Consider the following 20955-nt stretch of genomic DNA (forward strand, 5'->3'; position numbering starts at 1 on the left):
AATCACATAACCCACCATGTTGCTCAGACATGACAGAGAACGGTTTCCTCTCTGTTTATAAGTCCAAAGGTAAAAAAAAATAAAAAATATTTCCCAAAGCTCCTGTGGATCTTCTTAGAGGTGGGCTGAGTTATCTCAGCTATTTGGATGTGGATTAAAACCAAAATACATCCACAAAGTCATAACTGGCAGCTTGATCATAAATGTTGCAGAGCACTTTCACATCTACAAGGAGCAGCGGTGAGTCAGGTGAGAACAAGGTACACTGATGTCACTAATTGTCACTTAGCAACAGCGATGCTCCCAGTCAGCTCCGCTGCTCAGGTAAATCTGATGGGAATGATGCAGGGTTGGACTATTTATGTTTCAGCTCGTTTCCCAGAGTTCATTTCACTTTCCACGCAAACATGAAATCCCAGCAGACCATGAAGCGAGTCTGCTGTACAGAGAGAAAGCCTGAGCTTGAGGCGGAGACTTATGGATCAGGACATCTGCAGGTGTCACTAGTATAACACTGCAGGTGTGTCATCATTGTGTGTTTTGTGTGTTTTTTGGATAGTTTTGCCAGTCTTTGTCTGAGCTCTGTGACTTTATCTCATACAGGAGCTCTGGCCCAGGTCCCCCTCTCCAGGTCACATTAACTAATAAATGTATGTACGCCTCAATAAATGTATGAACGTATCAAATAACTGACGGTCTTTGTATGTATTCTGTTGTTCTTTGACCACGAAAAAGCCATTAAATTGCATTCTATGCAGTATTAAAAAAGGCCTTTAAAAGTCTTAAATTTTATTTGGTGAACACCGCAGAGACCTGGTTTATTTCACTCCATGCACTAAAGATTCAATATTTTCACCTCACACGCAAAACGGAGGTTGTAAGCAGGTAAATAGTTTTTCATTATTTGTTCTGTTAAATTCAACTTCTCCCACTACAGTGAACAAAGTTGGCTCTTTCAGCATATACAGAACAGCACTGCATACAATGTGAAAAAAATAACAAAACATGTGACATGGCTGATGATTTTTTTAATGATTAAAAAAAAAAGAGGTCAAAAACATATACGTCCATTACAACTTACACAACATATAGCTGCCATACGAATATAAATCAGTAAAAGTTACTCAGTGACCCAGTCTCTCTTATGGAATATATGATAGAGGTGTGACTGGGTCTTGTTGCACTGGCAGAGAAATCAAACACACACAAGCCATAAGCATAGATAGAGACTCAATAAAACAACACTGTTGACTATAGACTGCACTGACAGACAGCCAGTGTGGGTATTGTACCAATGCACCAGCAAAATAGGAGAAGAGCATCAGATACAACATCAGCTACAATCCTCTTGTTCCTGCTAAATTGGTGGCAACACTGAAATATAAAAAACTGATTTAGACATGGTCTATTTTTAACTCTCTTCCTGTCTCACTGGCATATATCCATCACCAGAGGGTTCCATTGATCTGGACACTGATGTCAGAGCAAGCCCCCCCAATAACTGACTTGAAAATGGAGGTTGCACAGCTGGACTCAAACCTGTTCCAGAGAACTTCAAAGGCAGATGTGGGAAAAAAGTCATGGAGCATGGCAAAGTACAGGGAAGAGGAGGAGGAAACAGAAAGCTTGAGGATTCGCTGGACTTATCAGTGTCCTCCAGGCTCTCCTCGTGACTCAACTGCTCCTCACCTCCACTGCTAACCCCTGAATCCATGCTAGGAAGCTCAGGGCTGCCAGGTTGCAGCTGCTGGACTCGCTCATAATCGGGACAAACCTGAATGGACCCTTTGCCAAAGACACTTCCACTGCCTTCAGACAGCTTCCAAAAATCTATTTCTATTCCAGTCCTTCCCCCTCTCTCCTGCTCTTTGCCCTCTGGCCCCTTGTCATGGCTATCAGGCTCATTTGCTTCCAGGCTCTCTTGACTGACCTCTTCCTCACTGCATATACCTGAATCTAGCCTGAAGCGCTCGACCTGGAGCTTCTCAACCTTCTCATAGTTGGAAATTACCTGCATTTGCTCACTGTTGCTATTGTCTTTGGAAAACATCTGTAGGAGCTCCTTTTGTTTCTTTATTTCTTCCTCCATATTCTGTTCTGCAGTTTTACCTTCCCCTTGTCTACCAACAGGTCCATTAGGTGCATTGTTAGCACAGAGTTCCAGATTCGCCATGGCGGGCAAAGAGACAGGAGGAGTACATAGCTGGGAGTAACTGGGGTTGGAGAAGCTAGAACTGGTCGACTCATAGCCGCTTTCGCTCCTTATTTTCTCAAGCAGTGCCGCCTCTGACTCGCAGAGTGTGACAACATCCACGGTGGAGGATACCTCTACGGAGATGATTTCCTCCATTTTCGAGGAATGAAAGGCTTTGTCGGCTTGAGGGCTCAACCAGTTCTGGAGGAGAAAAGATCAAACATGGGGTACTTAGATGGAAAAGAAGAGGTTAAAAATACTGAAGACATTAAATTTGCAGTAAAACCACATTAACAGACTGAAAATCTGCAAATATACAGGTTTCGTGGTGTTTTGTCCTCGTTCTCTGCTGTTTTTCTGCCTTTTGGATCACAAAACTCATATGTGTTTTACCTGATGATTATTTTTTTCTGTCTGGTTTCACATCCTGAGTGGGCAGTACATCTTACCGTTTTGTGTCAGGCTGTTCTTTGCCCTTTTAATACGTGTTGTCTTGTGCTATATTTAAAGCTGCACTAATTGATATTTGTACGTGAACAACAGAAAAAATGACAATGTGTAGTGTCAAAGTGTTTGCGGGTAGTGTCGAACCTGCAGAGAAACAAGCAGTTCCCCTAAACTTTACGCAGCATTTTAGCACCTTTGTTGTTTTGGTTTCTAGTTAAAGGCCAAAGTTTGGTTCTGTTTCTTTGCTATCAACAATTTTGTTTCCATCTGCAGCAGACAACTGTTTTCAGGGAAAAAAAAACAACTGATAAATCTGCTAAATGCTAATTGCCCAGCAGGAAATGACAGACAGAACTGTTAGTCAGATGCTTTCCTAAGAAGGTGGTTGACACCAAAACAGAGCTTAAAATAGAGTCAGTGTTGGACTTACATGGTGGCTGAGACACAACTCTGTTTAAATGTCACTGATACCTTGTGTCTGCTATATGCGTGAATAAGCAATTTCCTGCTAACATATTCACCATAGTATATGTTTTATGTATATCTATGAAAAAAAATTAATAAATACATGTTTTTAAAAAAGTGAAAAATAGTGAATTTTTTTTTTTATTTCCAGACACATTCCTCTTTTAATTCCTATTTATACACATCGTATATATATCATATAAGCTCACCTGCAGGAAGGATTTTGCTGGGTCTGGTATGGGCTGACCCTTGACCCTCTTCACTATGTCAACCCTAAAAGAATGAAACAGTCTTTTAGCAGGGTTATCAGAAACACAAAAGATTTATATAAAGAATTTAACATATTTTTGTAACGAGGGTGACACAAGTTTGCTTACCAGGTGGTTTTGTGGCTCCTAAAGAGTACAACGGCCAGAAACAAGGCAAATGCTGTGCCTGTGACAATTATGCCAAATACACTTCCAGCAAAATCTGCCAAACACAGGAAAGAGCATGTGACATTAGCTAAGAGGTAAGCATACCCAAATCTGGGTTGTACACGTACAAAAAGCAAATAACTGTATTTTCCATGTGATATAAGAAAAACATCTGCTCCTTTTCGTGGATGTATTGTTCATCCAACTGGTCTCCTTCCCCAGAGCTTCGAGGCAGAGCCATGAAAATGCAAAATTTAACTCCTGAACTTGGCTTCAAAGGGTGTGACATTGGTAAGATTTAGCTTTCCGCTGACTGCATACTTTAAACTAAACCAATACATTTTGTTCACATTTACCTGATGGTGGTGGAGATTTTGTTCTTCCCACAGATGACACCCATGATGCAGTGGGGCTCCACTCACTCCAGGTTGACATTAGCCTTTTTTCAGAGGCCTGCACTCGAACGCGTGCCTCGTACCTCTCTCCTTGTATTAGATGATCCAAATCCAGCTCTGCTTGGCAATTTTCCTTACACTCCTTGGTCTTGATATTCACAGAGGGACCCTGACAAAGAAAAAAACAATGCATTGATGTTTAACTGGTTGATTCTCATGTCTGTTCTGTTACCTTTGTTGTCTGTTGCTTGGCTTTCCTCATGTCTGACAACATGTGCACACACATTTATGTATCCACTTATATACACAGACAAAAAATATGCACTCACACTCCATGACTCATCCCCTTTTTTCCACTGCAGCTCGAAGCGGTAAAATGTGATTCTTCCATGCGTCTCAACTGGCCAGGAAACGGTAGTATTGTTGATATCTGGTTTGCTTGGAGGATTCAGCTTTACTGCAGGATCACACAAACATAATTTGTTTTAGGTCACCATGAATAGCTCACAAGGTAAGCCACAAAGAGTCAATATATTATTCATTTCACTCACCATGGCAACTTGGTTTGTAGGAAATTGAGTAATTTTTCTTTGCAGGGTTACAGCTCAGATTCATGGACAACACATGGAAACTTTGAAACTGAGAAAAGAAAAGTTTTTTTAGGAAAAGAATATTGCTCCTAGAAAAAAATTCACAACAAAACATTCAAGACAACTATACAAAATGAAGATACAAATGAGAGTCAGAGTTTTTAACATGGACATAAACTGTTATGATTAAAGGCTCCAGCCTTAAATACAGATGTAAGAACTGCATGTCAGAAGACTTTAGAGTGAATGAGAGTACTTTATCAAATTCCTCTCTAATTTGGAAAGTGCACATATTCATTTGATTTTTCCAAACAGGGCCTTGTAACAGTAATGTTTGGTTACTACAGAGCTTCTCAGACTCACAGTGCCATCTTTCTTGAAGATCAGGGAGCACTTCTTTAGCGCTTGTCCGACAACAGGCTCTAAGACACAGGAAGCTCTGTACTGACGAGAACTGAAAAAAATGTCATGTTCATTTTATTTTGCTGCACTCACAGCGTTGCTTGTGTGCATATATATTTTTGTGACTGTTGTTCCTACATTTCTGAAACAATCCTCACAGCGTGTAGCGTGCACACAGCATCTGTGTGGTCAGACTCATTTATGCCGTTCCACACACAAGTGATGTTACGACTGAAGTCGTTGTAGCAGGTGAGATCTGTGAGAAACAGTAAGACAAAGAGATGAAATGCCAAGTGTGTTGTGTGAGAGCTGTGACAGTGCCATTTTTAAGACATTTTTTTGTTATTATTTTGTGTTCAGTCTCGTATAACAGAAAACTTTGAAGTCAGATGTGCTAGACAAAATATTAATATAAATTAAGTTATCAAAGAATCACTAACGTTTATCCGGGTGGCTGGGACAGTTTTGGTCCATTGTGACAGTGCAGACTTGAAGCATAGCAAAAAGTCCAAACAGCAGAGTGGTTCTGTTATTTCTCTCCATTCTTTTTTTTCTGTGAGATCTCAAACCACAGAGATGGTTGGTTTCCAAAGCTGGTCAACTGCTTCAAGGTGTAACTCACTGCTTCCTCCTTCTCCTCATCCTGTGCGGATAAAAATATAGAGCTGTTAACAAGTGGTAGAGTGATGATGTACACGTTATATTGCTACGCTTCTTTATGTTGTGATATTTTTGTCAGAGTTTGTTTCTGAGTGCCCCCAAATGTCCCTGACCAAAAATACGACAGGAAACAGTTGTGACACCAACAGGTGATCGAAAATGCAGAAATAGAAATGTTTCACATCCTGCTTCAGTTTGTCCGCTCTGGTTACACTCACAAAACACCTGTTAGTATGTGCCAAATTTATGATAAAACAAAATGCAACACTCTGGGAAATTCTCTGTTTACTCAGACTTCAAAGGTCAGGACCACCACCACATTATTTTTGATTTAATTCATGTCATTGACCTATAACTTTTAACTACCTTGAAAACAAGTTCTAACAACCCCGCCCCCAGGTGTTAAGGTAACTTAAGGTAACTTAACACCAGACTGAAAAGCAGTGTTTTGCTGCTGTATACGTTCTTCTCCTCTGACCACACCCAGCATCACTAATTGTGGTGAGAAGTTGAACCACTGGAGGTCATCAAAAGCAAGATTTTCACAGAGTGTTTTGCATGGAAGTTTATTTTTGACCTTTCCACAGTCCGCTGTCCATCATCTTTGCTAAATGCATGGTTTTAAGCGGTTAGAGGGGCAGCTGGGCAAAAATTCAGTCTTGATTCTGCACCAACCACCCACCCTGACACACTCACAGCTCTTCAGTCAGTGTGCATGTATCCTGTCACGTCCTCCCACTACCACACAGCAGGCTACAAACAGCAGGTTCATTATTTGCCCAGACCCAGAACCCAACCAGTACTCCTGTACTGGAGTAACACATCCTGGCCTCATGTCTTCTGTGTGTCAAAAAGGTCCGTGGAAGGAAACAGGTTAAGAACATGTCCCCAGCTGGTAATTTGACTTTATCTAGAAGCATACATCATGTTAGCCCACTATAAAAGTAAAACAATTAGTCTCTAAATCAGATTTTGACACACAGTCCCTCTATGGGACACGGCAGCAAGATTCAGGATAGAGCAAAATTTCTTTAAAGATTCTTTGGGCATTTTTATCAAAGGCTATTGACATGTTATGAACATGGACATCTTGGGGCCCCTGAGGACTTTGGGCCCCAGAGCAATTGTACACTCTTACATGGTAGGGTGACTAAAGGGGAACCAGCAATACTGCAAGTCAAAGCTGCTGAAACATGAAGAACGCCTGCAGAACAAAGTTAATAAGCTGTTAATAAACCGCAGCTCCTTTCATTAGATGTGGGTGTAGAGCTCTGCAAAGCAAATTACTTGCGATGAACCTGAACAACCCATGGTAAAGAGAAAAAAAATCAGTGACACACTTTATAAACATAAAGTCATCAATCAATTTCTCATGAAAAATCAAAAAATGCCCCCACATTTGAGCAGAGCGGCCGCCCACCTGTCTGAGTATCAAATCCTCTTTTACCACCTGCTGACATGTAACAGTAAATGATGTGCCTCCTCTTACAGACATTAACAGACTTAATCTGAGAAAAAAGCATGAAATATGAACTCAGCATAGACTTAGGCTTTAGTGTCTTACCTGTTGCTGAAGCTCTTCAGAGTCTGTTATAGAGTGCAGATTTTATTCCACTTCATGCCCTGTAAGATAACAACAGACAAAGAAATTTTCTCAGATGAAATGGTAAACCACAAGCCCGTAAAAGAGACGGCAGAAGATAATGCGCGTTCTTGGTATGCCACTACTAAGAAATCACGAATCAAGATGAGTCTTATAGGCCATCTCTCAAAATCCCACCCCTCCCTCACCTAAAACTTGGAGGTGTGAAAGTTGAGTTTTTGTGGTGAAGCGTGTTAACACTTCAGAACACTTTTACTCTTTTATATGGCTTTGACTCATAAATAATTGCAATTTTTTATGGTATTACTTGTTGTGCACTTGTCTCTATAATTAGAAACCGATACTTTTCAGTAGAAAAAAAAAAATCCACCACACGCTCTTTACACAGGTGGATGCTGACTTCTTTGGTGTTGATGCTACAGTTTTTATCTCCTGGACAAGTTTATCATCCTTTACTTCCCTATATGCATTTACACTGTGTGTTCATACACACAGATAAACGCAGTGAGGTTTCAACATCTCAAATTTGATGTGCATTTCTTCTCTTTTTTCCATACTTAACCTTTGTAGCAAACATTCAACCGACACATATTGAGCCGTACGTGCCTTTGTATCGGCACCACATTGACATTTAAAAACTGTTGAAAACAGGATGAAAATTGATGTGTGTGTGTGTGTGTGTTTTTTTTTTTTTTTCAGGTAGGATTTGTGGTATGCGGTTATTGCAACCCACTGCAAACAAACCCACAAACACCTACAGCCCCAAATACAAAAATGTTCACTCTGCACAGTAGCAAAAACAGTACAATATCTCTTAAACATTTTAGACATGTAAGAGTACATTTCTGTCAAAGCAAACGTTTCTTTTTGCAGCGTGCAGCATAATATTCATGTATACATTTTTTTTCTTTTTCCATTTCCGTGAAAAGGGGAAAGCAAGTTTTTACTGGTTAACGGTCACCTGTTTATGTGGCTTAATAAAGGTCAGAGTGTTTTTTGTTTCTGAGAACCTGAATGTTCCAGTATTGTGAAAGGTGCACTCCCCGCTAATGACATTTCCTGTTCTTAAAACAACATTAATCAGATTGCAAGTCATGACCTCCTGGTAACCGTTAACTTATCAGTTCGATGACGGATGGAAAAAACTGAAGTTTACCTTTTCAGTGTTTAATAAGCCTCACTTTTTCTATTTGCTTTATCTGAATGCTGAAAAAAAGGAAGTTCTCTCTTGTTAAAAAAAAAAAGTGAGGAAGGGGAACATGAACTGAACAGATCCTCGGAAAATCATGGTATATGCTACGTAACAGATTCAGGCTACTCTGATCCTGTTCAGACCTGGCATTAGCATAAATCACAGGTGATCTGATCACAAGTGGACTGCTTCATGTACAGGTGTGAATGCACCCAAGACACAGGGCACATTTGAGATGCAGTCATTCAGAGGTGGTCTGGTGGCTACTGGTGGCCTGACCACATTCTTACGTGAGTGTGAAAGCTAATGTGTCCTGGGCCACATTGAAGGGCTGCCCACTCGACTGACATCCTCTGTGTTAGTGGATGTACGTACTCATTCGTAAATAAATACAAGTCGTCGTACAAATCATATAAGCTGACTTTGTCCATGACGTCTGAAAATATCACAAGTGCATCAAAGATCTTCGTCTCCAGTTAAAAACAACAATGCATTTGTTTTTTGCAAATGGAACAGATTTAGATATCTATTTGCACATAGAGCAGGAAAGTGACATCCGATCACAAGGGGTCACCCAAGATGCACGTTCTAATGCCAGGTGTGAACTGACGACCTTAGAGCAGTCCACTTGTGATCGGATCAGCCGAGATGCACGTGAACACCAGATCTGAACAGGGTGCTTGAGAAAGTAATGTGGCATCTTGTGGCAAAACAAGGTCACAACCATGAAGTTTTACAGAACACGACAGATTGCATCCCAAAGGCTGCATGGAGTTTAAGGAGGATTAACTCTACCTCATTGATAACAGATTACACGTGATTAGATTACATTAATCTTATTTCAAAAATATAACCTTAGTCTGTTTACATTTGCTCTGTTTGGTCTGTCAATGTACAAATCTGTGTAAATACACCAACATGACTGTAATCCACAACAACTTCTCGGTGTGTGTGGCCAACAGAAGTCAGAGTTTTTACTCTGGCTGATCTGTCAAACTTGAATTATGGGTAATGCGATCACAGTAATCTGTAGTAGACTGCCAAAACAAAGTAGGTTGCCCTGCAAGATGCTTGATGAGAGTGTATTATCCTGCTTATACAGTTAGCTGCAGTTTTTAATTTTCAATGCATGTTTTGAAATAACTGGAAAACGGATGGGAGACTGCGCTAACAGCAGACGTGTTGGAAATGTAGGATCCTGGGTTTTTGGAGCCTGACCCAATATCAGGACCAAAACTCAGCCACTACTGTATCAGTCATAGTCTGCTTCTTGCGTGTACCCCCACTTAAAGGTCGTGCAAGTCTAAATTGCTCGGCCACGTCTTTAATGTTATTTCAAAGTGCCAGCCCCATTTTAGGACAAATCCTGTGCTCTGAATCTGAATGCTAAATGCTAATGCTGTAAACTCTCCAGTCTGATTGGACCTCTGCTAAGACACGTTCAGTGTAACCTACTGACTTGGCAGTGTGTCTGCTCAGGCTCATATTTTATCAAACCAAGTCGTATGTCATGAGGCTAATGACCAGCTTGTCTCATCATAAGTTACGTGACCATTAGACATTTTAGGGACAGTTCAGTTGACCACACTGCATAATTACACTGGGGAAAACTGTTTATGCAAACCTTTGAGTCACATTAAAAGGAATCAAGAATTCTTTCTAGTCACAATTTGTCACACTTACCATCTGCTTGATGCTGAGGTGCGTTTTGGTTCTGTTTATATCCGTCTTCCTTTGACATTTGGACTTCCCCTAACTAGCTCCAACGGCAAAATGAAAAAAAAAAAGACACTGTTGTCTGTCTCTCTTTCCTCTCACCATTTCACAGATACAAGCAAACAACCACATAAACTACACACACACACACACACACACTAAACCACTTCCTAAACCCCCTGGCTTCCCAGAAAGCTACTGCTGTTTAATTAAAAAAAAACTGATTGACTATGCTCTTTCACACCAATTTTTCTTGATGATACTGGTACAAAGACTTCTGAACTTACACTCTCTAACAGTCATTACTTGTTAGTTCATGCATTCATTCAGATCTTTTCTTTGTGAAAACATATTTGAATTTGTACACATTGTGTTGAACAATGAAGGCTACTCATGTTAGCTGAATTAATAGAATCAGTAGGAGTTTGTTAACCATTCCCATTTTAGTCACAAGCTGGTCATTACTGATCCTAAAACAAGCCCAAAAAACATGTATGACTAGTCACTTAAGCTATTCCTGGTTTAAATGAAGTCACAAAGCCTTTGTGTGGGATGAAAATGAACTTTTCTTTTTTAATTACTTGGTGAGTTTTGGGGAGGACCACATTTAGGCCTATAGCCTTAGCCCAAGCATATGTTCCTGGGAGACTTTGTAAGGTGAGTGCTGAAGTTGTAAAGTTCATGTTATGATGACAGAGTTGTAAAATCTTGTCTCAGAGTAGTATAGACCACTGTGCAGTGTTTTGGCATCTGTCAAGCCTTCAACTTGGACTTCCTGGATCATATTTTATGTCTCACTGATTCCTGAAGCAACACACTGCTACCAACCCAGCCCCTTGCATTACCATAGAGCAGGGTTTTTCAGTGTTAAAGTTCATTTAGCTGTCACCAGTTGAGTTTGCTAAGTTTGCATGTATGTACTAGACAGTATTACTTCATGCTATCAACTCAATGATTCTCAGTGCGTTAACTAATGTAGAAGAAGGTAAATACTTTGATCGCCCCACCAGTCAGTCAAAACTGAAGAAGCCTTTTGGGTGAAAGGTGAAACATCCCCAACAACCTCATGCAAGTCCAGCTACCTTAGTATAGCATTTAGAAATACCACAACTTGAATGACGGAGAAACTTCACAGACATGCAGAAAAGTAAAGGACAAGAAACGTCATAACTGGTTTAGTTATAAAGCTATAACTGAATCCGTGTGGGTGGCTGATGGACAAATTTGCATAAACTGCAACAGCAGCAGGTAGCATGTAGGAGTAGGCAACATAATGTGAAAGTCTGACTGTAGACTGTTTTTAAGCCAAAAAAAAAAACAGTTAAACTACTGATATGGGCTTTTAATACCCGTTATCTGATACCTTTTTTTCTCTTTCTCTGTCCTCACTCCTCCACCTTTTACTTTTCTCAGTCTCTCACATCCTCCCCTTTCTCGAACCTTCCCACACATACCACATCTCTCATTTTCAAAAACTCTTTTTCCCTGCACACTGACATTTCTCTTTCTTTCTTGTTAACGTCCTCAACTTTCTATATAAGAACTCTGTGTGTATGTAGTACAGGACATCACAGTTAATCTTCCAAAGTACTTTCATGAGTCAGTTTCAGAAACACAAAGTTAGATGGCATTAAAAGATTACTGAGCGTAATAGTAATTATGATAGGGCTAAAAAGATAGTTTCCACAATGACACTCTGTAGGGTAAGTTTACCTGCCTAAACATCCACTGTTGTGAGGCAGGTGTGAGGTGCAGTGGCAGCTTCAGAAAAAGGCAGTGAGTGGACCTTGAAACCTGAATGTGATCCTTTTACACAAGTATGTGACAAGTAAAGTGACACAAGATTGAATCCCTTTAACTGTCATCATCACCATGACAGATGTCATTATTGTCATTATTGATATTAGACACATATACACGCACATACACAAATACACACACACACATACACACTAAAATCACTTCTGTCTTCAATCGGTAAATGTCTCAGCAACAGACCAAACTTTATCATCCTCTAAATCAACATTTCCCGCCGCAGACTCCTTCAGCCATTACACTCAACAAGACGTTTGATCTACATAAGAAGATAGCTCTTGACCAGAGTTAATTCATAGAAGAACCTACCTGTTTATAGCAGTTCTGAGGAGAACTCTTCCTGTTTTGTGATCTATCTCCTCACTTACAGTCAAAATGACTGAAAAGTTGTTTCCATGTCTGTAGACTCAGACGGTACTGAGTAGTTTGGTTGACTATCTGTGCTCAGGATCGAAAAAGTGACGCATAGGAAAGCTTTCTGAAAAAAAAAAGGCTATGGTGAGTGTGGTTTCCCTGAAGTAGTATCTGGGTGACATATTATCCAGGTTTCAAGAAGTGTGAAACAACAGGATGGAAACTCCTTTTAGTGTTAGCTCTTTTTTTTCTTGTCAACCTGCTATGTTACTTTCAGTTCCCATTTTTACTGTTGTGCATATTAGTTTATGTTCATCACGTTAATCATTGCCTCTTGTCATTGTGCTACAATCACACGTGGTGAGAAGTAACAGAAGTGTGTGCTTTCCCAAAACTAGGTCTTAAAATGTCCTTAAGAAAAACCCTTAAAACACACTGAAATACCCCGATATGAAGCTAGAGACAGCAGATGGTTAGCATAGCTTGGCATCAAGACTGGAAACGGGGAAACAGCAAGCCTGACTCTGTCCAAAAGTAGTAAAAGCTGCCTACCAGCACCTCTAAAGATCACTAATTAACACATTATATCTTGTTTGTTTGATCCACACATTATGGGGGGAATGTGAGGGACTATTTCTTGGCTTGGAGCCTGGTTATCACAGTGAAGCTGATAGACAATCAACAAGCGTGTTCCTTGATAGAGCACACACAGTTGGTTATTGTAATCAGAGGGGTACTTCCTGGTAGTAAGTTATCTAAGCATAATTTCTGGAAGAGGCATACAACTCAGAAATTGTCATGAACTTCATTTAGAAAGACGTAGTCACATTGGATGCAAACTACTCGAGAGCAAGGACAGGTACACAGGGAAAGAGAAAGAGTGGATTATGTACTAAAAAGACTTAATTTATCTAACTCAGAGTTGAGGGGCGACACGGTGGTGCAGTGGTTAGCACTCACAGCAAGTGAGGCAACCCTGTGCCTGCGTGGGTTCTCTCCGGGTACTTCGGCTTCCTCCCACAATCACAAAAAAAAAAACCATGCACAAATTGGCTACTCTAAATTACCCGTAGGTGTGAATGTGTGTGTGTGTGTGGTTCGTCTGTCTTTGTGTGTCAGCCCTGCGACTGACTGGCGACCAGTCCTAGGCGACGGTGTACCCCGCCTAGGTTCCAGCTCCCCCACGACCCTGACGGATTAAGCGCTAGAAAATGGATGGATGGAACTCAGAGTGGTTCAGTCTCGTACTAACTGTGGCTGAACGTTAGAATGTGGATTCTGTCTCTCATCACTTACAGTGGAGTCATTCTAGGAGGGGATAACTTTGCACAAGATAAATAATCACAGCAACCAATAGCGCTTCCACCACACACACTTGGGAGTATTGTCTGAAGGTAGACTAAGCCCGCCCTTTCAGAAACAGGGTGCGATTCTATGAACTACTCTTAGTCTGGCCCCTCCCCTGGGACCACTTTTCTTTAGGAGTCCCCACCAGGGGCTATTGGCCCAGACAACACAGACAATGCAGAAAAAACAAAAAAAGACTTAACGTGTTGCTGTTATGCAGAATGACCATCACAAGCTGTCATTTGTTGAACAAGGTCAACAAAATCGGGCCTTTCAGCTGCAGAACACTCATGTTCATTGATCATTGTTTTCCAGATTGGATTCTATGACACATTTGTGGGTGAAGATGTGAGAGCTGACTAGTATCACATTACGCACGTACGTATGCCACAAGACTAATAACTTCAACTTTTTGTAAAACAATAGAAACAAATGAAACTTCTGCTCTTGTCACAGCAGCTCTCACACTTCTGTTTCTGTGCAGCGGCAGCACAAATGGATTAGTGAATGGCCCAGAGACTCTATATGAAGTGACTGTTTCATGCATTTCTTGTCAGAAAGTCACAGAGCTCAGTTAAAAGACATATAATGACCACAAAGAGATGCAAAATGACAACAAAGAGACGAGAAATGACCATAAAGGGGTACAAAATTACCACAAATCATCCAGTCCATTTGTCTTTTTGTACATTTTGTTTAAAATATTTGTCAGCACCCTGATTCATGTTCACAAATGCTTTAGTTTGACCCATTTGTTAATCTGTAGGCAGAGCACCAGTTAATACAAATGAGAATAACAGCTAAAGGACGAACACAGCATTCAAATTAGGCGTTGATGAGAAACCAGTATCATGAGCAGAATCTCAACATTTGGAGTATAAACAGTGTGCATGTTAAAAGATGTCATCTGAGTTCATACCACTGCTGTGCTGCTGTAACACCCCATGGTTAACAACTGTTCTGATACTTTACTGCCCTCAAGTGGAAACTGTTTGAACTTATCATCACCAGCGTGACCAAGGTACATTTTTCTCAGTTTAAAATCAGACATTAACTGATTTTGTAGTAATACAATAAAAATACCTTAATAAAATGTCAAAAAAGAGAAGCCTGCTGAGCATGCATGTTACTGATTTTCCACAACTTCATGGGAATCTTGAAACAAGACAGTAGAAAACTGCACTTTTTTTTGTTTGTTTGTTTGTTTGTTTGTTTTATGATGTGATTCTCAATTTTATTTTTACAGTTGATAAAGAAAATAATTTAGGACTGGATAACAAAACAGATTTTTGGCAGTGTACTATGTCCTATAAGCCACTTCCAACAACTGTCCCTGTGGACTTCCTGTTTACAGCAAGATAACAGAAATAATTTCTTTGTCAGATCAACACACTCACCCACTGTGGCCAGGGCAAGACGGTTTCTCCCTCTGGCTGGAACAGAAGCGATAAACAATAAGGCTGGCTCCACTTTGTGTTGTTGACATCCGTCAAAGAGAATATTTGGGCACAGCTACTCAGAAATGACCTTTGCTTCCTGAGTGACCACTTTAAACCAAAAGAGGAACCGAGGAATTTTTAAGGTTATTTCCCTTTCACTGTCACCCAGTAAAACCAGTGTCAGCAACTCATAGTCTCTTGACTTTGTATATTTGTATCTACAGCAACATCACAACTCGCACCACTGCAACTCTTTCCCTAGGAAACAGAATTGTTTGAGTATTTGCATATGTGGTGATACATCAAAAGTATGTCACCGCAAAATGACATTTGCTGCCACATGTGGTCTTACTTAATGGTTTAAATGCATTTTCTCATTTTAAGCCATTATTCTACTCTCATTTGGAGGTTAGCAGGCTTACATGTTTTCATGATAAAGTGTATGGCTCTCTGTCTCTTCAACCAACTGCAAGAATCTGGACGTTTAAATTTTGAGAAAAAAGCAAAGAGAATAATAGGTGTAAAATGAACATGCTGAATTGCTAGTTACATGGTAGTGACCTGGACTTGAATCATTTCTTTCTCCGGTTTTATGGTTTTATCTTATGTTGATAGAAAACACAGACTCTCTGTGTGTGTGTGTGTGTCTAATCAGCATTCTGAATATTCAGCTCACAGGTCCGAAGTCTAATAGTCAAACGCAAAGTACATTTTTCTGCTGGCCTGCCAAAGTAGACTCTACCCCCAGGTCATTTTTGTGTCCCTTCTATCGAAGCCTTGAGTCTAAGCAAACATACTCACATATATTTCACCAACAGTACATGTACGTGACATTTCAGCAACTCTCGACTCACTGTGATTCAGTGTGCAGCTCTGTTTTATTCAGACATAAACATTGCAGCTGTAAACAAACATCTTCCAGTTTCAAAACTGATTAAGAAAGTCAAGTTTAGTGTTCACGTATTGCTGGTTCTTCAGCTGAGTCATTTATTATGTGTTATAAACATCTGTTATATATAGCATCCCTTAGTGATCTGTGTTTTCCATTGTGTTTTTTTTAATGTTGAAAATAGTTTGACATTTTGGGAACTTTGCTCATTTACTTTTCTGAGAATTACAGAAGCTGTAAATACCAACACCATGCTTGTCTGTGAGCTGGCTATCAAACAAGAGTATTTACATTTCTGTGCATGCACCAAGTAAACAAACAAGATATAACATGTCTTCGGAAAATTCTTAGGTTCTGGTAGGATTTTTTTATCCTTGGACAGAGCCAGACTAGCATGAAAGCGGTATCATTCTTCCAATTAAATGAGAATGCAAACAATCAGTAAGTATTTCCCAAAATGTCAAACCATTCCTTCAAACTTTCGCACATTTTCCCCAGCAACAAGCTAAGAACAATCAATCGAAGTCTGGTCCAGTCTCAAACCATCAAACACACCTCCTGTACTTCTCAGCCAATCACAAATGTTTCCCTCGTCCTTCAGATATGACGTGTTCGGGGACAGCACGGGTGTACCACTCCGACCACCCACCGTCGTACACTGACACCTCCAGGTGCCCGCACTCGTGGGCTGCCAGTGCCACGTGGCAAGCGGTCACAGCTGAGCCACATGAGACACAAAGAGGGCGACTGAGATCTACACCTGCCCGGGTGAAGAAAGCCTGGAGTTGCTCCTTGGGCAGAAAGTGACCTGATGGGGACAGGAAGGAGTGGAAGGGCACACTGATGGAGCCAGGGATGTGGCCAGGCTCTGTGTCTGTCAAATAGCGAGAAAGAAAAGAGTTATAGCTTTATATAGCCAGGAAAGGGTGTCACAGACATTACAGTTTTTCACAATTTCACAACAATACATTTACATACTAACTGTAAAGACTGTTTACGTTCCAGACCTGAAATAACTTAAAATGACTGTAAATTAGACTTTGATTTGCTACATTTTGCTGAATCTAAAACAAAAACTCGGTGAAAGATTTGTGCCAGGTGAGGAAAGGGGGGGCAGATGAGGCAGAATCCAGAAGGTTTTATAAATTTATGAGACGATGTAGCATTTCACCACATCTCTTCCATTCACAGACTGGTTTATAGTCCAGTTCCTTCCACCTTCTTCTCCCTTCCTCAACCCCACAGAGGAATTAATTTCCTCACTTGGTGGAAGATTTATGATCAGATGTCCCTCATGGCACAATGAATTCTGAATGCCTGAATGCCGTATCCTGCAGATGAAAGATTCTTTCCTACTGTGATGAGCATCTTGAAATATGAATGTCTTGTGTTTTTATTGCTCTAGTGCATTTTGGATGTGGGATTAGCTGCTGTGCCAAGCTGAGTGTTCGTAGAGAGAACTGTGTGAAGTGAACTGTGTTGCAGAAGTTTTCACAGAAGTGGCCTGGTCAAGATAGCAGCACCCCACCCACTACCCCCACCCCTCATGGCTTGTCACTTGCAGTGTTTCTTAGAATAGATTAGAATTAGATTATTTTCTGACTTTCCATTCCAGTTTGACAGTAAACTTGCAGCTGTGAACGCTGCATGAGCCACAGAGAGTAAGAGGTCATTTAACCTATAGAAAGGGATAAGTTTATTTTGAATAAAAAAAAGAACAAGGCAAAGTTAGCAACTGTAGATGAGGATTCCATTCACATACACCTTTATTTAAAAATTAAAGAGGAAAGAGTGCATACACATTCAATAGATTATCCTGTGTGATCATTAACAAGACTGTGAAGCAAATAAATATGTCAGCTATTGAAGAAATTGACCCTGTAACCTCAGGTCTGAATGAAGGACCACTATATAACCAGGCTGACAGAGCAGAGTTTACACCGTGTTTCTCAAAAAAAATCTGTAAATATGTTATTAAACTATAAAACAAATGCTCAGTACCAGCTGCAGGAAATTATACAGTGCCACAAACACATTTGGAACCGATGAAGTAATCTTAAATCCTGTGACGATTATTGATTCCCTCAGATTTAAACTGCATAGAAAACATCTCTGTTCAATGGAAACAGTGTCAGTTTGTCTGAGGTCAACGTTCACTGCTGATATTGCGTTCACATATGGAGTTTCACCCGTGGACAGACACTGTACCAGCACATCAAAGCTTTTCACTATGTATAGCCTATTATTGTGTGTGTGTGTGTGTGTGTGTGTGTCTGTGCATGTAAAATACGTATATGTATATGTGTACGTGTGTGAGAGATATGGATGAAGGTAAAGCACGTACTATAGGTGTGTTATTACTGCATCCAGAACAGTCATTCCCTGGTACTGTCCTCCTGTGTGTGTGTGTGTGTGTGTGCGTGCGTGTGCATGTGCGTGTGTGAGAGAGCATATGGGTCAATGACTGTAGATAAAATGCATGGTTATGCAAGCACGTCCTGTCTGCTCACACTCCTTATGTGTTTGTGTTGTTCAGTGATTCAGGCCCGGCCTGCTAGCTGCGTGTTTGTCCGGAGTAAACTCTGAAAAAAGGCCACATACAAGGAAGTCGTGTACTCTGCAGCTCATTATGGTTTTTCCACTGCAGGCCTATCCCATGCTGAGACCCTGTTGTCCAAGAATGGCAGTCTTTTTGTTTTAGTATTTTCATAGGGATACAATACTCGTCTCGAGTGACCACTTGTGACTGGATCTCATATGGAGACGCATTCTAATGCCAGGTGTGAACTGACATACTTAGGGCTTTCCACTTGTGATCAAATCACATAAGACACATGTTAACGACAGGTGTGAACAGGGCCCTTGAGTCCAAGTGGACATTTGTCATTTGCCAGATGTTATGAAATTCTCTCCAGGAGTCCCTGATATATCCCATTAATAAGAATGGGACAGACGTGAGGTCACAGTGATCTTGACCTTTGACCCTTCAAATCCAATCAGTTCCTCCTTAAGTTCAAGTGAACATTTGCGCCCAATTTGAAGAAATTCCCTCAAGGCTTTCCTGAGATATTGCTTTCACAAGAATGTACAAACAGACGGACAACCTGAGAACACAATGCCTCTGGACACTCACATCTCCCAGGCTGACAAACACCCACTATCATGTTTCCTTTAAATCCAAGACACAAGCATATTCATTTGCTAGTCAACTTTCTGGAATCCAGCTGCAGTAGTGTTTGCATGGAACAAAAACCAACGTACTGATGTGTCACAACATCACATGACCGACAACCACTGGATCCATATGCCTCTGTCTCACTGTGTAATGACATCATATCTGGTTCTAATATCACTTCTCCCAATCTGATCAATGAATGAACAGTGTCTCATCAGTGAGCACATTACCATGTGCTTGACTAATGCAATCAATAAGGCTGCATTCATTCTACTTTGAGGTAACCACTAAATTTCAAGTGTGTGTTTTTTTTTTTTAATCGTGAAACACAAGCAGGGTAACAATATCCTATTGTATAGATTTTTATTTTTGATATTCTACGTGCATTTTGGTTGTTGTTTCATAGTTCACTCGCCGTTGCAAGAGACGTGCCATCATCAAGAACTTTATGGCAGACCACTTACTGTCTCTGGGTTCAGGGTCCAGTCCTCTGAACCTGCCTGTCGGCCTGGCATCTACCACCTGGAACTTCTTGGTCTCCAGGTTATCCAGGATATCCTCATAGGTCTTAATCCAGGTGGGGTTCAGAGAGGCCTTGAACTCGGCCGGTGCTGGTCTGACGTACTTGTCACTCACAGGTCGACCCTCCAGTTCCCAGTTCCTGAGCCCCCCGTCGAGCAACGAGACCGCGCTGTGCCCGAACACCCGGAACATCCACCACACGCGGGGCGCTGAAAACGCGCCGAACTCGCTGGCGTCGTACACCACGACGTGCGTGTCGTTATCTACTCCCAAATTTCCAACATAATCTGCGAAAAACTTCTCCGACGGCAGCATGTGGTCCAGAGGAGAAGTTTTATCACAGCACTGGTCTATGTCAAAGAAAGCTGCACCTGGTATGTGCCTCTTTTTGAACTCGCTCTTGGCGTTGCGCCGCAGTTTGGGCAAATACCAAGAAGTGTCCAAGACGCGCATTTTCCCCTGCGCCTTCACAGCCTCTGCAAGCCATTTAGCGGTGACCAGAGCCCTCGCCATAGTTAATTCTGGAGCGGAAGACAGGCTTCAACAAGTTTACCGTAGCTTAACTTGATAGACCAAATCCTGTGCCAAAGGAAAGAGGGAGAGATGGAGCGGAGCAAGCAACACGCCCCCAGTTCAGCGCGCTTAACAGCTGGAGCTGAAAGGAGGCGGTGACGCCTTACAGTAATTTTTGTAATGATCGACTTCCAGATTGAACTCATTCATATAGTTAGACCAAGGCCAGCAAGTGATTGCATCATCACATGCCACATTTAATTTTAGCCTAACAGAGATCGAAATGATTAGTTCTATTATTTTCAGTTTAACAGAGAAAGCAGAATTTGTGGCCGGATACAGCAACACACTATCACACAATATCTCCTGAAGACTGGTTTCACCTTTGTTGTGACATTGCAGGTTTTCTTTAGTCTCGATTATTACTCTCTGTAGTGTTGATCTGACGTCTTGATTTTCTCATTCAAAGGCCACTAAGGGTGGAGACGGAAAAATATTTTACGGAGTAGTTGTAGTCAAAAACAATTATTATTAAAGTAATTATTTAAGTTGCGCAACTGGTTACCTGTTCCATTATTAATATTAGGCTAAAAGTGTGAATACATTTTTGCAAGACGTTATAATTTTTATGACCTTCTAATTTGGTGACGTACATTTTTAAATAGCTTAAGCCTGACAAAGTTTGCCCCACTACTGCCGCCGATGTTTCGCTCTCCCCTTGATGCTGTAATCAATATTTTAAATACTTTTTACTTTCTCTGAACATGCTCTGGAGTTCTGGAGCCTCTTTCTTTTACAACAGTTTAGAGCACATTTAATAA

General features: G+C 40.9%; 2 protein-coding genes across 4 annotated transcripts; both read right to left on the reverse strand.

Moving 5' to 3' along the window:
- Positions 1–1013: 1013 nt before the first annotated feature.
- LOC121181144 lies at positions 1014–15139 on the reverse strand. Of its 3 annotated transcripts, XM_041036969.1 has the most exons (12): positions 12205–12344; positions 10048–10120; positions 7134–7192; positions 5350–5552; positions 5048–5165; positions 4871–4961; positions 4469–4556; positions 4247–4374; positions 3879–4086; positions 3484–3577; positions 3316–3379; positions 1014–2395 (listed from the first exon to the last, which is right to left on the reverse strand). In XM_041036969.1, exons 4-12 carry the CDS (start codon positions 5450–5452, stop codon positions 1412–1414), a joined length of 1878 nt encoding a protein of 625 aa, XP_040892903.1. In that variant the 5' UTR covers positions 5453–5552; positions 7134–7192; positions 10048–10120; positions 12205–12344; the 3' UTR covers positions 1014–1411. The 3 variants fall into 3 exon arrangements, with proteins under 3 accessions (XP_040892903.1, XP_040892904.1, XP_040892902.1); XM_041036970.1 differs by lacking the exons at positions 10048–10120; positions 12205–12344 and adding an exon at positions 14994–15139; XM_041036968.1 differs by lacking the exon at positions 10048–10120 and having other exon boundaries at positions 12205–12356.
- A 761-nt stretch (positions 15140–15900) lies between these two features.
- Positions 15901–20270, reverse strand: LOC121180057 (3-mercaptopyruvate sulfurtransferase-like). Its single transcript, XM_041035181.1, has 2 exons — positions 19564–20270; positions 15901–16798 (listed from the first exon to the last, which is right to left on the reverse strand). The coding sequence occupies exons 1-2, from the start codon at positions 20132–20134 to the stop codon at positions 16500–16502; spliced, it is 870 nt and encodes a 289-aa protein (XP_040891115.1). The 5' UTR covers positions 20135–20270; the 3' UTR covers positions 15901–16499.
- Between the last annotated feature and the right edge of the window lie 685 nt (positions 20271–20955).

The sequence above is a fragment of the Toxotes jaculatrix genome, chromosome 4 (assembly GCF_017976425.1).
Source record: "Toxotes jaculatrix isolate fToxJac2 chromosome 4, fToxJac2.pri, whole genome shotgun sequence".
Classification (NCBI taxonomy): domain Eukaryota; kingdom Metazoa; phylum Chordata; class Actinopteri; family Toxotidae; genus Toxotes; species Toxotes jaculatrix.

Bases quoted from the DNA above. Each gene is read 5' to 3' on its own strand.
- LOC121181144 (XM_041036970.1), bottom strand. From the start codon at position 5,452: ATGGAGAGAAATAACAGAACCACTCTGCTGTTTGGACTTTTTGCTATG. The intron at 4,557-4,870 runs GTGAGTCTGAGA...TTCTTTTCTCAG, and splicing joins TCTTCAAGAAAGATGGCACT to TTTCAAAGTTTCCATGTGTT. The intron at 4,087-4,246 runs GTGAGTGCATAT...TTTCTTTGTCAG, and splicing joins AAGGGGATGAGTCATGGAGT to GGTCCCTCTGTGAATATCAA.
- LOC121180057 (XM_041035181.1), bottom strand. From the start codon at position 20,134: ATGGCGAGGGCTCTGGTCACCGCTAAATGGCTTGCAGAGGCTGTGAAG. The intron at 16,799-19,563 runs GTAAGTGGTCTG...GCTATTTGACAG, and splicing joins GGACCCTGAACCCAGAGACA to ACACAGAGCCTGGCCACATC.